The 16,826-nt window shown below is 37.2% G+C and overlaps 2 protein-coding genes across 2 annotated transcripts; one reads left to right on the top strand and one right to left on the bottom strand.

Moving 5' to 3' along the window:
- Positions 216 to 6,803, bottom strand: LOC109713841 (coiled-coil domain-containing protein SCD2-like). Its single transcript, XM_020238079.1, has 17 exons — positions 6,259 to 6,803; positions 5,758 to 5,930; positions 5,096 to 5,171; positions 4,904 to 4,945; positions 4,754 to 4,816; positions 4,467 to 4,516; positions 4,353 to 4,380; positions 4,000 to 4,074; positions 3,745 to 3,855; positions 3,600 to 3,660; positions 3,273 to 3,389; positions 3,031 to 3,152; positions 2,534 to 2,603; positions 2,088 to 2,129; positions 1,832 to 1,872; positions 1,281 to 1,407; positions 216 to 741 (listed from the first exon to the last, which is right to left on the bottom strand). The coding sequence occupies exons 1-17, from the start codon at positions 6,670 to 6,672 to the stop codon at positions 629 to 631; spliced, it is 1,725 nt and encodes a 574-aa protein (XP_020093668.1). The 5' UTR covers positions 6,673 to 6,803; the 3' UTR covers positions 216 to 628.
- On the top strand, positions 10,493 to 15,972 carry LOC109709334 (RNA polymerase II subunit 5-mediating protein homolog). Its single transcript, XM_020231518.1, has 11 exons — positions 10,493 to 10,801; positions 10,902 to 10,961; positions 11,173 to 11,340; positions 11,830 to 11,893; positions 12,604 to 12,905; positions 13,292 to 13,390; positions 13,499 to 13,532; positions 13,726 to 13,820; positions 14,693 to 14,749; positions 14,832 to 14,909; positions 15,219 to 15,972. Exons 1-11 carry the CDS (start codon positions 10,598 to 10,600, stop codon positions 15,279 to 15,281), a joined length of 1,224 nt encoding a protein of 407 aa, XP_020087107.1. The 5' UTR covers positions 10,493 to 10,597; the 3' UTR covers positions 15,282 to 15,972.

The following is a 16,826-nucleotide window of genomic DNA, read 5'->3' as shown; positions in this document are numbered from 1 at the left end:
TTGAGGTCGATCCTTAAAACGTTTTTCTTTGGGCTGAGACACCTTTAGCTGCTGAGTTTTTTTTTCTTATTTAAATTGCGTTCATCAAATATATTTTGATAAACTAAGGCCCCTTGACCAAACCTTCGATCTAGCATTATAAAAAATTATAGGGGTGTTTCATGAAAACAGTTGCTTGGCCCCAAGTAAAGGAAAGAAAAAAAAGCAAGGAGACAAAAAAGGGGGGAAAACTTGGGAGTACATAAACTTTCCTTCCTATGTGATGTAAAAGACAAATGAAAGTTATTGGCAAAGAGAGAGAGAGAGAAAAAAAAAAGGAAGACAATAAACAACAAACACCCGTCACTGTAAACATCCATGAAGATAAATAATGAAGCGCCTGCAAGAGCAACAACGGAAAACATATGGCTATCTACGAATAACTCGATGACTCATGCTTTGAGATGAAGACGGTAAATTGTATTGCCGAGTGACCGCTAAGCATGATGAAAACGAAGAAGGTTCCAATATTTCGCGGAAGCATTGAAGAACTTTGTGGGCAACTGGAGGTTTCTACCCCTTCCAAAATTTCTCTGACTGCTCTGATGAATGAATTGCAAATGGAATGCGAAAAGAAGAAGCCGAAAAATCACTGCTGAGAACGTTCCGTGCCGGAAGGAGCTTGATCTATTTCTCGACGAGAGGCTTCCCATAATTGTTGCTCGATACCCAGCTTCCGCAGCTCTGTTAAACCTCTCTCCACTGCAACATGACCAAATTAAACAAAGAAACTAAGTGGTACAAAACAATGGGACTCGAGCGGGCATCATGATTCAGTAAAATCTTACATTAGTTTTCTGATTATTAGATAGTTTTATGGTCAGCAAAGTTACAGACAAGAGAGGCTTTTGCAAAATCAATCCGCTTATTTTCAGATTTTGAAGCTCCAACGCAAGTTTTTTGTCGACTGAAATGGTCCTCATCTAACGAATCCATGCAGCAGAGATTTGGATGAGAGGCATTTTGGTCCACAAAAGATTAGCAAGATTTAAGTTGTAAAGATGAAAAAAATTGGACTAAAGATGCGAGAATACAGAAGTCATGGTTTTGTTTTTGTTTTTTTTTTCGGGTGCAAAATGGCCTTGAAAAAAAACCGACTGTAACGTTCAGGGTTTATAGTGCATCAAGGAATCAATGGAATGATTTATGCAGTAATAACACACAGGACCATTCACTTCCGTACTCAGGTCGGACCATAACCCGATAATGGACTTCATCAAGTATGAATTATGCAAATTTACCATCAATAGTATCATGAGAAGTTGGTGCTTGCCCATTGCGGCTGATCCAAAATTGGAGGCGCTCCTCGGCAATATCTTCTTCTACTGCATGATTTTTGGCTCTTCTCCAAAAATATATAAGCCATGACTACAGAAGACAAAAATCCACAGAATCAAAATTTGGTGAGAGATAAGCAAGTTAGGTATTTTGGGAAGTTCTTGGTGACGTTAAAATTCTACTAAAGCATATGATTGAATTCAAAAATCAAGCCCAACGCTGAAGAGAGATCCAAAAACCATAATACGTGCATTGACTGTTGAAGGTATTAATACAATTTAATTACTGTGGGCAATTTATAAAATCAGCTATTTAACTAAAGAAAAATGAATATGCAGCGGTTGCACAATTAAATAGACATGCATTACGTGGTCAGCAGCCCAAAGGCACAGGAATGTACTTCATTTAATTTTGTCCTTCTCTTTTTTTTTTCTTCTTTTTTTCTTTTTTTGAGAAATACCATCCCTCAGGATGGGCATATGTACTTAGGTTTTTAACCATTTGAAGAAATTACCTGCTTGAAGCCAACATCTTCTGCTTCCGCTTGGCTTAGTTCTACAAGATTTAGCAATTTTAGTTACATAAGGTCTATCAACATGTAATAGCAAAAAAAAATCAACCATGCAAATTTAATACATAAGGTCTATCAACATGTAATAGCAAAAAAATCAACGACGCAATTTAGTGAAAAATAAGTGAGATATTGTTTACACTAGGAACACAAGAGGCTGTGAAAGGTGATGTTTAAGGCAGACAGGAAGACGCCTTACCATATGTCTCGAAGAACTTAGGCTCACCAGGAGCTTTAAAATCTGTGTAGACACAGGACAAGAAAAGTTTAATATATTACTTGTGGTAACAGAAGACGCCAGGAAAGAAAAATTAACGAGGATTTAAAATGTTTTAAAGCTTGTTAATGTATATAGTGGGTGCTGTTGATTACATCTCAGTACAATAGATAACTTGAACATGCTATACTAATACTAGGAAACCAGAAAACACTAAGATTTTGAAGAGACTGAAATTAGTTCCTGGTACCTAAACAAATTCTTGGTTAGAAAAAAATTGACATTCAAGAAGAAAGTAGCCATAGTCCATATTGTAATGCAAAACTACCTGAGTAGGAAGACCACTAAATATGTTGTGTGTGTGCGCGCGCATTTGTGTAATTTATCTGAAGGAGGAAGACATTATATAGTTCATTGAACAAACAAACCTGAAGTAAATTGTCGAACTAAGTTCGGCCTGTGATGTTGACCCAATGCAATCACAACAGCATCTTCCACCTTAAACAAAATATCAACAAGGATATCAAAACACAAGTTGCCGTTACTGGCTTGTCGGTTGAATTATAACAAAGAGAGAAAAAAAAAAAAAAAGATAGAGAACAGAAAAAAGCAAACTTTCAAAAAAAACCCATTATCTTACAGAACATAGATGAAACTAACAGTAAAATAACCTAGGATAGCTAAGCATGATTAAAGAATGAAATATTTGAGATGTTTTCACATATGCCCTGCAAATATTGTCTACTTACATAACCGTGCAGAATAACAATTTTCATACACCCCAGCGAAAATGCCATTTAAGATGGTACATTTTCAAGGGGTATTAATAAAATTCAGACTTTTTACAGGAGCAAACATGATAAATTTTTAGGGGTTCATACAAAAATGTCCCAAAAGATATTGTAAGTGGAAAATGGAGGGAGACCTTCAATGATGCAAGTTCTCTGAGGCCCATTTCAACTGAAAGCATGCTCTCTATATTGCCTTCTCCGGTTATATCACTTAGATCACGCACAAGGTTATTTCTTTTCTCAGAATTATCTTCACCTGTTTGCAGCAGAAACCAAAAGAACAAAACAGTTACATCATACAAGTACGATAGGTTAAAAAAAAAGGAAAGAAAAAGGAAACATGTATAACATTAAGGTTCAGCACAAGAAAACTTGCCTCGGCTACGTAATTCTTCCTTGGCCTTGTGACCAGCAGATATGACAACCTCAAGAGGAAGAGGAGCCAACGATGACCAGTGTTCATGCTTTGACACAGCAATCTCTGGGTATATGCCTACAAATATTTAATAAAATACATCAGTTAATCCATTAAATAGATAGCACTCTAGAAAGGTAGAGGCCAAATAAGTGAAAGTACTTAAATTAGTTGTTTCTAGCCATCCACATTAACATCCAAGGCTAGATTAACAATGATATATTAAGTATCAAAACCAAATGACTGCATATTGAGATGGACATTTTCTTGTCAAGGGAAATGAATTACCATACTGAACAGCTAAACCCCAGTAGCGTGCTAGCCAACACCTTTTAAGCACAACTTCTTCCTGTAAATAGAACACACAGAAAGTTATTTTTTTTCTATGGAAAATAATAGAAAAAAATGTCTATAATCTACGTGATGTGCAGACCATCTCCTCCTGTGTTAAGATCATTCTTTGTGTCATTGATCGAAGAGCCTTTGCTTCTGATTCAGCTTCCCTTAACTGCCCAATGGCTGCTCCAACCTCCTCTTTCGCAGACTATTTCAGACAACCCCAAAAAAAAAAGGAAGACTGTGATGCTACTGAGGTCAATAGGTATGAATCAGCAAACTAATGGGTTGAATGGGTTGACAAAGATGCTAAATATAGGAAGAAACGGCTACCACTGTTATCAAGGAGTACCTCTACTTCTTGCCTTAGTGCTGTTATTTCCTCATCCCTCCCATCCTTTGTTTCTTTGGCGGCCTTCAGTGCAGCCTACAGTCATAAATATGTCACCCTTTATTAGTCAAAGAAACAATCAGCAGAATGCTTGTTCACTGTAGTTTATGAGAACCAAATTGTTTGGCTCAAGTCATCTAACAATGCGACACATGGTCATCCTTGCTGGCAAAATATCAAAAAACTAGCAAATCTGCAGCAGAAAGTCAGGAACATCTTTTTCATGGTAAAATACAGTCGAGAAACAACACTGGATTACAGATTTGAAAGAAGATAAAAGCTAAAAATATAGAAAAGCATTGACAACAAATTACCTCTCTTTGGCGGAGTGCTGCCTCTTTCCTGCAAATTAATTGCTTAAAATTTCAATGAGTTGAGAAGAGAAAAAATTGTGATTGAGATTAACCAAAAAAAAAGCCAGTTCCAACCTGCTTAATAACCGAGCTTCTAAAGATACTCCTTCTCCGAGAGCAGCGACCTGCATCATCAAATATTAACAATTGCAAGGATCAAATTTGTATAATAGACTATCATGTATAAACTGTAAAAGAGTAAAGATAAAAGACTATTCTTATTTCCATGAAAAATAAAAGCTAAGGCAATGAGTTCTTACTCAGAAAAAGAATTTTCAACCAGTACAGAGGAATGCTCAGGTGCTGACATAAAAAAAAATTAATTATCTAGCAAAATAAACTAAGTTGCATTAGAAGCTAACCTGTTTCTCAAGCTCCTTGGCGCGTGCCTCTGCTTCTTCACATCTTTCTTCAGCAAGTCGTAGCTGGATAACAAATTTCATCAGAGTAATTTACTGCAGCATACAACTGGAGGAAACGAATAATAAATCACTATGGTTTTGACAATGTACCTTTTCGTGGATGCTCTCATTCTCTTCTTGTAGCATATCAAGCTGCACAATTAAACAAAGTTAGCCTTTACAGGATTCCCAGATGTCGCTTGAAATTCAAGTAAATATATGCGATTTCCATGTACAGAAAAACAATGAGAAGGGGGGAAAACAGAAGGGGGAAAAAAAAAACTCTTAGACCAGAGTGAATACCTCATCTTGAAGGGCAGAAGCCTCACGACGAATTCCTGTATCTCTCGAGTTCAAATGCCCTGCATCTGCTGGAAACCTGAAGCACAATTAATCAAGCTTTTATAAACAATTAAGTATGGTTTTACTAATTTAGTAACTAATGGGAGATTGTCAAGTTGCTACAGAAAACGGGCAAAAAGATGAATGATGAAGCTAACATAAACAAACACGATAACATTATGCGTGACCTTTCCTACACCTCAGCACCAGAGTTTAGAAGACTTTTACAGCTCTGAAATGGTAATGTTAGATGATGCAAAGGGTCGTGATTGATGCAACTGGTTCTCTTCTCAACTTGAAGAGACTTTAGATTACCCTAACATGAGAAGTGACGTTTGGTTCCTTAGAAATTCTACCATTGTTTACATAAGCTGATCCAACAGTTTTTCATACATCAGTTCCATCTAGGCACTTCTGATTGTGACTTGATCTTCGCATATTCTATATGCTGGCTTCCGATAAAACACACAAGCAGATGTAGATTTAAAGCTTAAAAATATATATTTAATGTTTACAGGGTCGACAAACATTGCTGCTTTTGAAAAGTTACCAAAAATCTGCAGAATTTTTTTTAAAAAAAAGTGACATATTGCCCAAACAACGCAAGTAAAGAATCAAGCTACCTCTTCTGCCTGTTCCTATCAGCTGGAGGTTCTATTGGTGGAATAGGAGTTGGTGTTCGGAGAGATGGTTTAATCGGCGGCACAATGGTTGATGCTGGACGAACAGAAACTGATGGCCTTCCCGCAGATGTGGATCGGATTGCCGGAGTATGCTCTACAAAGTTCCGACCTAACTAATCAAAACATGACCAGATGAAATCAGCAAGAATCATTTGCTCTCAAACATAAAATTAATAAGAAATCCGGATAACCTAAGCACATCACAATTCATTTACTTTCAAAAATTCTTGTACTGTTTAAGATCAGTGTAAACTGTCAAACGGATCGAGATATTACTTTTTATGCACTAATCAACGACACCAAATATCAGATCATCTCAAATACCATAATCAAAAGATATCGCTATAATCAAAGGTGGTTTCTACTCGTTTTCCATACTTTCTAATCTGCAGGCAACGATACATAGCGAGATGAAATAGAAGCAGCTGCTGCGAAGATTACCGCAGGCGAGGGAGATCGATTCGACCTCCCCAGCAAGGAAGCCCCGGTTCCAGCTCCGTTGCTGCTCGCCGCCGACGGGGCCGGCCGCGGGGCCCCGAACCTCAGGGCCGCGGCGGCGGCGGCGCCACCGCCGGCTCCGGCGGCGGGGATATCGTCGTCGTAGTCGTCGTCGTCGTCGGCCCCGGCGGCGCTCTGCGACGCCATCACCTGCGCGAGCCTGGCGGCGGCGGCCCGCGCCGCCACGTTCTGCGTCCGCTTCACGCTGGAGATCCCCGCCGTCGCCGAGGACGACGCCGACGGCGAGCGGTGGTGCGCCGGAGAGAGCCCCCCCGGCGACGACGACCCCGTGCTGCTCGATCCGCCGCCGCTCCTCTGGCGTCCGTACACCGGGCTCCCCGCCCGAAGCCGATCCATCGCCGCCGAGGAGCTTCTAGAAGCTTCGATCGAAGGATCTAATCAGAGCCGATCGGACGGCGCGGATCTCGCGGGAGAAGAAGAGGCGGAGGAGGAGAGGCGTGAAATGGCGGAGACGAAGTGGTGGAGAAAGAAATCGAGCGGATCTTAAACACTGAGCGATGTTCTCGGTTGGTGGCGATCCTGGGGATTTTCGTACAATGGTAAGCGCGGTACAAACACGTCCTTCTAGATCATCCGCCGTTGATATAGGAAGAGCGCGCTTAAATTAACGGACGTGATTGAGTTGGACAGTGTGGTTTGTGTAAACGAAAATGCAGTGGATCCCGGATGGTGCCTAGTGAGCGAGCAAGGGAGTGTTACGCAGGGGATATAGGAGGAGGGATAGATCTGAAACAACGCACCAGCGTAATGTTTCGTTAGTAGCTTTGTTTTAGGTGGGTGGGTGAAACCACATTGATTACTAAATTATAGCTCAAATTCCAAAATTGACTTATGCATTAATACTTCGTCTGGTTCGGTTATAAGCAATAACTAGTTATACCGTGAATAGATATAAGTATTGATTTTCATAGAAAAAAAGATATTTTTTTATTTGGATAAAAATATAGATATAAACTGGAACTAGAAAAATTATGTTGGGATGAAAATATAAGTATAATGTAGAATAGTTGGTAGTTATAGATAGAAAATAATAATTTCACCCCTATAATTGAATTTAAAATTTTAAACTTATAATTTTAAGTTAAAAATTTGAAATTAAAATTAAAACTTTTAATTTTCAAATTTTAAATTTTAAATATCAAATTTAAATTTGAAAGATATAAAATATCAAATTTAAAATTTAAAATCTAAAAAAATTAAATTTAAAATTTAAAAATTAAAAATATCAAATTTATAATTTAAATATAAAAATTTAAAATTTAAAATTATAAATTATAAATTATAAATTTTAGAGAGAGAGAGAGAATTAGACTGAAATACTTCTATTGACATCAAATCTATTAGTGTTATTAGACTTTTAGCCTTTCGATGAAGAAATATAAGGTTAAAATGATAGTGATTTTTTATGATCGAGTAGGTGGTTGATTGAATAATATGATTTAACGGATGAAAATTGTCAAAAGAGTAAATCAAACGATGAACAATTTAATAGCATTAAATGCTTAGTGTTATTAGAAGCATCCCAATCAAACTCATATTTGAAAGAAAGATAATACCATGCTTCTCCTACGAGGCTACGACTCTTTTTTAAATAGCATAATATTATCAAACCATATCATACTTTACAATAAATATGCTCATTAGTTTGGATGCAAACTACAAAATACAAGTATAGTTAAATTGAACAAAATAATTAAATAGAGTTTATTTTTAACTGAATAGACATGTTAAATTATTAAGATTGCTGATAATTAAGGGACAGCGTGGTATCTGTGAATTCTTAAACTTGAGTTTTTAGAAGATAATAATTATCTCAATTCTAAAAAAAATGAAAAAAGGTCAAAAAAAAAAAAAAAAAAACAAAAAACACCATAGGTACGATTGGATAGTATTGAGAGCTTATGGTTAGCATGCACTAATGAACAGGTACATGGAATCATTAGCAAGCAACTTATTTTACCGAATTAGTTAAGCAATGCATGTATCTTAAGTTACAAATCGAGGGTGGTTACAATTATGGAGATAATGTATCTAATTTAGGTTTGTTAGGCTCATCAAAAAGTTGTTCAAAGTAAATAGGATATGACCATATAGGAGACATCATTGTTGGCACCCACATGATATGCCCAATTAGTTGATTAGTTGATGAGCTATTATTGTCCAAGTCCATTTCATTCCACTACCTGACAGAAAAAAGTTGAAATGACTTTTATACCCTCTTGACAGGACCCTCAACCATATCATATTTTTATACCGACCGTTTCTAAAACAAGTAGCAAAAGACATAGTGATTGATATCTGAGACCCAAATTCGAATCCTAATTGATTCATATTTTCAGCTAAGTTTATTTTCAAATGAAATAAACGAAGCGGGTAGCGTACCTATCTCAAAAAAAAAAAACAAACAAATCTTGTTCACACTTCACACATGTCAGTGTAAGGTTGTGTTTAAGAGCCTAATTTTTCCTAACTTTTAGTGTTGGTGTTGATTTGTTTCTAGCTATGTTAGGCCACTCTTGGAAATGGCGCAGCATGACTCCTGAGAGGGATTTATTAGCGATTCTTTGACGCACCAAATCACATGAATATGATGTTAGATTAGTTTGTTTTGTTCTGACCGACACCCCAAAACACTCGCGGGTTATACAAAATCAACATTATTTGTTTTGCAAACTTAATGCGCATCGAAACTTGGCTACTTATAAGTTATAACTATGCAAGTGAGGGAGAAGTGGAAAGTTAAATTCCCTAGAATCCATAGTTGGAAATGCTCTGGCACTTCAGCTTTCAAAGTTCAATCTCACGGTCAATTTATGGTTACTCACAGAAACTCACTAGTTCCAATCTTATTCCCATGTCAATTATGATTTATGATAAAGTTTGCAAGTATAGCAGCTAAGATTTGCATGTAAAACAAGTTTATTAAAATTAAAAATATTAATCTTGCCATCTACAAAGAAGATTCGGTTGATAGACGTAGGCTTAAAAATATTTGTTAGTAATTTTTTTTTTTTTGAAAAAGTCCAAAGTCGTCTTTTGTAAATATATTTAAAATTTAGGGCCTATGAATATACGGTAATTTTGCATAGCATTATGCTAGTACCAATATTTTTGTTCTTAAATAATTTAATTTGCAACCAAAGTACAATTAGGCCTAATCCAAAAGAATGTCACAACAGAAAATACATATGCGGTGGATCTCTTATGGGTTACAAAAAAATGACCAGCTATCTCTAGTGCAGCTGATTAAGGACTTAATGGTTGATACTTGAGATTTTAAGTTGAAAGTTTAATTATTTTGTATATTTAATTAAATTTTTTTTTTTAAAAAATAAACGAGACGGATAGTTTGCTACCTTCCTCTCTCCTTCTCTCTCTATCTCTCAAAAAAAAAAAACAGCTTAGAGAAAAATGTTGGTACTGGTGGCACACATATTCCACTTTTTAGTCGTTTGAACTCGGCGGCGACACATTCCAATCTGCCGAGTTTATTTTCAACTCGAAGGACGTCCCGCAGAGCGGTCCAAATTCGGTGACGACACAGGAATTCGCGCAGACTTCACCTATTAGGGCCCGTTTGTTTTGGTGTAAGTGGAGTGATGGAACTCAAGTTCCATCACTTTCGTTATTTGTTTTGGTGTAAGTGAAAAATATAATGTAACTCAAGTTACTTTAGAGCTCCACTTCACCTACTCTCGACTTCCGGCTCTAAAGTGCCGAACTCGACTTCCACCACACTCAACCTTCTCTAAACAATTTATTAAATAGTAAAACCTAAACTCTACTTTCTTTATAATGGGTTAGAATTACCTTATTTATAATAAATTAAGATTATCTTTAAATAATAATAAAAAATTTAATTATATAATAGGTTAAATTTTATAGTGATAAATTTATTACTATATTTAGGAGATAATGGGATCCACTTACTTACATCAAAACAAACAACGGAACTCAAAAAACTAATTTTACCAGCACCAAGTTACATCAAAACAAACAGCAGAAGTGATTGAATTTAACTTTCAGTGGTACGAGTTACGTCAAAACAAACAACAGAAAAATAATCACACTTCAGGGAAACTCAAACACCACTACACTTGACTTACGTTGAATCTACAAATTCGTCAATCCAAACGCCCCCAAGCGCCGTAAACGCCGTCGAAACCTTCATTTAAACGGGCGACGACGACCCCAAGCTTCACACACTCCGTCTCTCTCCGGGCTCTCCCTCCCCCTCTCTCTCCCTTGCTCTTGCTCGCCAATGGGGGATGGAGCGAAGGGTACGGTCACCTCCCTCGACGCCCTCTTCCCCGCGAAGGAGGCGTCTAGGGCGGCGCGGCGGGTGGAGGAGGCGATCTCCGAGCGCCGCGGCGAGCTCCGCCGCCTCCGCGGCTTCGCCGCCGACAACGCAGCCCTCGTCTCCCTCGTCCAGAAGCTCCCCGACGAGCTCTCCCACGACATCATGGTGATTTTCTCACTCACCCCCATCGAAACCCCTCGTTTTACGCTTTAACCCACCGATCCCACACTGAAATTTGCGACCTTTTTGATATGCGTGTATGTAGGTTCCGTTCGGTGGCGCCGCTTTCTTCCCCGGGCGCTTGATTCACACTAATGAGTTCATGGTACTCTTTTTTCTCCCGTTCTCGGAATGGTCCAATTTCGCTTTTGTATTGTGCAATTTAGGGTTTTGTGGCAAATTTAGGGTTCTATGGATTTGGAAGTGTCACTTTGTTCTGCATTGACATGAACTGTGTGGGAGTTGGTTTACTGTATACTGTATAGGTATTTCTTTTATTCTTTTTATAATATTACTGTGGGCGGAGGTTATTGTAGGTGCTACTGGGGGAGGGATATTATGCGGAGAGGACGGCGAAGCAAACGGCGGAGATTCTGCGGAGGAGGGGAAAGGATTTGGAAGCTCAAATAGAGTCGTTGAAGGCCACTATGTTGGATCTTGAGGCCGAGGCTAAGTTCTTCAATTCCACTGCTGCTGAAGCTGCTGTAAGTTTTCTTTTCTTTGGGCTTGTTTGAACTTACATGCTATTACAGTGTGCACGCGCACGTGCATGCACTAGGGCTAGAAGAAGATCAATTGATTCATTACTAAAAACAACCAATTTAGGCCCGTTTTACTTGGTTGGAGCACTGCGAAAGTGTTTTGATTAGACTGCTTGAAAATGTCCATACTTTTTTTTTTTCATTAAAATATCTTTTTTTTAAAGCTAGAAGTAAACTCTTCAAGTTAGAAGCATTGCCTAGAGTCCTGGGTTTTGTACATCTGGTGATCGAATTCCATAAGTTAAGAAAAGTAAACAAAATGAGAGATATTGGCAGAAAACAAGGGGCTTCTAGCTTTGTGGTAGTAAATTGTTGCGGTTGATCATATGTTAATTTTGTCTTATTCCTATTTCTTAACTCAATTAGTGCTACCTAATTATTCTGTATCTAATTTTTCATGCCTAAAACTGTTTGTCTTTTTGTCTTGAACAGGAGGGTCTTGTAGAGATTAGGGAGGACTATGTTGAAGAAAATCAAGAAAAGGTGTCTGAACCAGGTCCTCTTTATAAGCTTTGATTTTATCTTTGCTTCATTTAACTATGTGTGTGTGTGTGTGTGTGTTTTAACACAACTTTTTAGAAATCATCGCTGAATCTATACTTTGCTTGCATCATCAGAAAAACAATCAAACATTATTTTCTAATGGTTCTTATTTTATATGCTTTTCCATTTTATATCCTTTTATTTATGAAAATTCTTTCCAAGCATGTAATCAGTGTAAGTCATGCATGTAATTCCAAGAAACTATTATGCCTAAAATGTGTTAGTATATTTTTACTGTATTCTGATTTATGTAACTTCACAATTTAAGTGAGAAAAATTAAGATATTTTTTGAAGACAAGGGGATATTTGACCATATTGTAGCTATGCTATCTAGAGAGAAATTCTTTAGTTAATAACTTTCAGGGAAAAGATTCAAACCACTTATCTTCGTGTAATTTCACATTTTCACCTATCATCATCTCAACGTGTAACTACATGTATGGTCAAAACCAGTTCACCAGCTCAATTTTGATATTTGTTTCTGCATACTATAATATCTGTAAAGTAAGTCTACCTTTACTATGGCTTCAATCACTTGGCATAAGTCATTTACTAAAAGAGAATCTCAGCATGAACCCATAATCAACTGTTCTTTTCATCCATTATGCAGGATTACTTGTATGTTACTATTGTGAAACCTTAATTTCTACCTCTTTTTTCAGGTTCTCCAAGTTCTAAGCATGAAGACAGTTCAGATAAACCCAATGATAAAGATGAGGAATATGCTCGAATTATGGCAAGACTAGATGAACTTGAAAAGGAAGAGAGCGAGGCTGAAAGTGAACTCGAAAAGGAAGAGAGCGTGGCTGAAAGTGCTTCAAGGGATGATGAAGAAGAAGATGATGCTGGTGACGTTGATGCAGCACCAAGTGATGAGCATGAGGATGAGGATGAAGTTGAGGATGCTGTGGGAAGTGATGAAGATGAGGATGTCAGTGAGGACGATACATGGGGGAATAGAGAGGTATTGATTATTTGGTTAAAGCTATGATAACATGATAAATCTCTAAAGACTTCACTGCTATGTGATTAAGGGCCTCTTTGGCGCAGCTTGACTTTCTTAGAAGTGTTTTTTTTATTAGAACTTCTCTCAAAAACACTAATAACTTATTTGTGAAAGCTCCTCGAGCAGCTTCCCATCATTACAGAAGCAGAAGCTTCAAATTCAAGCTTCTGTTTTTGGGGCTGATGAGCTCAGTTGTGATTCTTGCCACTTCAGAAGCTTTAGATTTTGTTTTTTTTGCCAAAATGTGTTGTCGCTGCTTCCCAAAGTAGAGAAGCTATCATGGAAGAGAGGCCAAACAGATACTAACTAGATATTATATTTTGTGGTGTCATTGAGAACTTCAGACAAAGAGCGTGCTACAGAAGACGAGGGTACAGGAAATGTTAGATTTAACTGCTGCAAAGCCGCCTGCTGACTATAAACAAGTTCATGAAAAGGCCGCTGTAAGTATCTTTTTAGATTTTCTGGTCACTTTTCTCTCCCTCTCTCTAAGTGTTATTAAATTTTCGTTCTCTTTGCACAATTTTTTATTTGCAAACTCCTGAATGCAGATTGTGGAAACGAAAGTGCAGTCTGCTGCCAAAGGTTAGTATATATGGTTCAATTGTGGGTCATGTTTCTCATCATTCTTGCTTCGAATTTTTGCCTCGTGCTATGTTTAAGATGATTTTGACAAATGTTCTTTATCACCTTCTCTATGAATAAGCAAGTATTATTATTTTTCTTTTTGAAAAAAATCTTTTCCTGCTAACTAATTCCTGTCATATTCTTCCACTAGCTGTTTCTTTTAACCTTGACAACGAGCAGTCACATGGTCAACAGAAGCCTCATCCATTGCCACCAGAATCCAGATATTCTGCTCAAAGAACAGAGGTATGAGTTCATGGCTTCATGCCACCTTGGCAGCTTTACTCGCTAGCATTATCTCTGAAACAAAGCTCAATATGTACATTTTATGCTAACATGCACACAATCATTAATATTGCATCTTGTTGTGTGTTCACCATGAACTCCATATTACTTTTAGGGACCGTTTGATTCTTTCGGGAATGCTGTATATTTTGTATTTGAATGACAAGTTTGTTATTGACTTGTCAAGCCACTTGGGTTGGGAGGTTGTTAATACCTAGTATATTCTAATTAATAGACTACTAGTGATTGCCTTCAAGCATGGACGCGAGACTACCTTCTAACTAACCCATAATAATCTAGTATTCTTACTTGCTAGGAATCTATAATGATTCCACTATTACAACTACCCAACTCCAATTGAATGATAATGATTTGATTATTTTCAATAGAAAATATGGAAGATTACTGAAATATTACAACCGTGAACCAAATGGGCCCTGAAGTTATATGAAGACCTCCCTAACTATCAATAAATTGGAGATTAATCTGTCAACTCAATTTTTTTGGTTTGACTCAAAAAACATGTTGGTTGTTTCCGAAGTTCAATCAGGTACTGTTAAAATTCAATAGATTACTTTGAAACTTAGCAGGTTAGTAGTAAATGCAACAGAATAATTGGTCAGATTCAGTGCCAACAGTTACAAGGATTTTATTAAGTTTTGACAGAACTCTTCCAAATGAAGCAACATGTTAGTTGAGGCCTTGATGGATCAAGAACATTAACGTAAAAAATAAATAGGTTTTAACTTATTTATCATGGATTTAATTTGATGGTTCCTACATGCAATTATTATTCATAAATGTAGTTGTACACTTGTATAACCATTTTGCAGGGCACTTTGGGAAGTACTTCAAGCCAAATTCAAAACATAAGCTCAGCTGGCCGCAAGGTCTGATTCTTGTCCCACAGATAGGTACTTTACCAATGCTTTTGATCAGAGATCTGATCATGCTTTTGCTAATCATATGCAGGCCTTCACAGGCTCCGTAATTGAGCATGACCATTGTCTCCCGCCCATTCAGTCACCCAATATTACATCTCTAGAGGAGGTACCTTTAAATGTTTTATTCCTCTGAAAAGGCATTCCTAATTCTTTACTCCTGAATATCTGAGGTTTCAGTAGTCAAATAGTTATTTTGTGAGGTTGTCTTAACTTGGTTCTTTTTAGCCTTAATCGTCACCTAAGTGCCTTCAAAATGAATAGGTTCTGAGAAAAAATAAACACGAAAAAACAAGAACAGATCATAACAAGGACCTATGACAAGATCTATGTGAAATGACCTAGAAAGGGTGTTGTGATTTGTTAATTGCACTCATGCATTCTCCTTTTGTTTCTGTTTTTGTTTTTGTTTTTGCAGCCCTCGAGTTCAAATCCCTCGAAACGGGTGTCCAGATTCAAGATGCAGAAAGGAAACCGATGATGCCAAACAAGCATCACAAGTGATTGGGTTATATGGTGATTGATATGCTTTCTTTTTCCTCCCACCTCAGGATTGCAACTCTAGAAGACTATATTTTCGGTTATGCCGAGCTCGGAGCTACATAGAAACCAAGTCCAGAAGACCGATACAGTCGTCTAACCATGAGAAGCTGAATTGTGCATGAATCATGATAGAGGCATGGTGGGTGATTAAGGAGCATAGCAAAACTATGAAATCACAGTTTTGTCCCAGTTCACCGCTAATTTTGCATCTTTGCATATGTTTAGAACTTTTTATACGCCGATAAAATCTATCCCGACTGTGTTGATAGTATTTTTGTAAATTTCAGCTTCTCTAGCGGCCATCTTTGCCTGTCATAATCTGTTTATAATATTCGTCGATGCCCATCTCGTTCAAGACGCTTGTTTGAGCCGGTCTCTATTTGACCTCCGGCCATGTGAAGTTTCTGCTGAACTTCATGATACAGCGCAGGAGAGCTTGAAACGGCTCTTTACATGACTTTTCATGCGTGCACCACATTTTATTGGTATTCAGTACGTTTCTACAATTCTGGATGCAACTTTATTATATATATATATGTGCCTTTTCAAAGAGAGCACTGCAAAATTTTTGACTCATTCTCCTGTAAAGAGTAATAAAAGGTTGGAATTGTATGCGCCAATTTGTTTTACATGGGCTTAACTAACATGCATGCGACATGATGTCATCAGATATGTAAAATGCTATGTTGAATTTATTTGTGAACAATGAAGTGTAATTAAAATAATCATAATATTTATTTCTTATAATCTTTTTTTATTGTCCCAGTAGAAGAAGATTTGGATTTGTGATTACATTTCAATTTTTGGTTATAGCACAAGCTTCGAAAGGAATTGAATTTTGTTTTTAACCGGTCCAGGCCGTGTCTTAATTTGCTCGTCCTAGTGGCCCACGCAAGTCGCTTGGCTTGCTCCTCAAGTTCAGCGGCTCTCACCAATTGCATTCCGACACGTCATCATACAAAAACGGAGAAACTCACGTAACAGCCGCCCATTAGGAAAAAATTCTATAACGCAACGCTTATATTATTAATGCGGCCCCTCTAACCAATTAAAAAATTATTTTAGAATTCATCCCTCCGATTATGATATTTTAAAAAATATTTTTATTATATCTTTTTCTCAAGAAGAAAAAAATGATTTATTAAGAATGGATGGAAAAAATTACTGTGTCATACTTACACCACATAGCCAATTATATTTTTTTTAGAAAAAAATATAATATAAATATTTTTTTATAATCACGATATGACAGATTAATCCAAAAGGATCAATTTAATTGGTCAGCAATATCACATAATCAATATAATCGGTGCATTCTAAAATTTTTGGAATAGATGAAGTTGGGTAAGTATTGTACAGTAGATCAGGCACCCTTTGCAAGCCAACACTGTCAACTTGATTTGGTCCACCGAGTGGTCAACGGTCTAACTTCATTCGATATTATTTTAAATAAGCTAAATGCTATGAAGAAAACTTTTTTATT

Source organism: Ananas comosus, linkage group 1, assembly GCF_001540865.1.
Source record: "Ananas comosus cultivar F153 linkage group 1, ASM154086v1, whole genome shotgun sequence".
NCBI lineage: Eukaryota > Viridiplantae > Streptophyta > Magnoliopsida > Poales > Bromeliaceae > Ananas > Ananas comosus.
The sequence above is the reverse complement of the archived record's forward strand: the minus strand, read 5'-3'. Positions and strand labels throughout refer to the sequence as shown.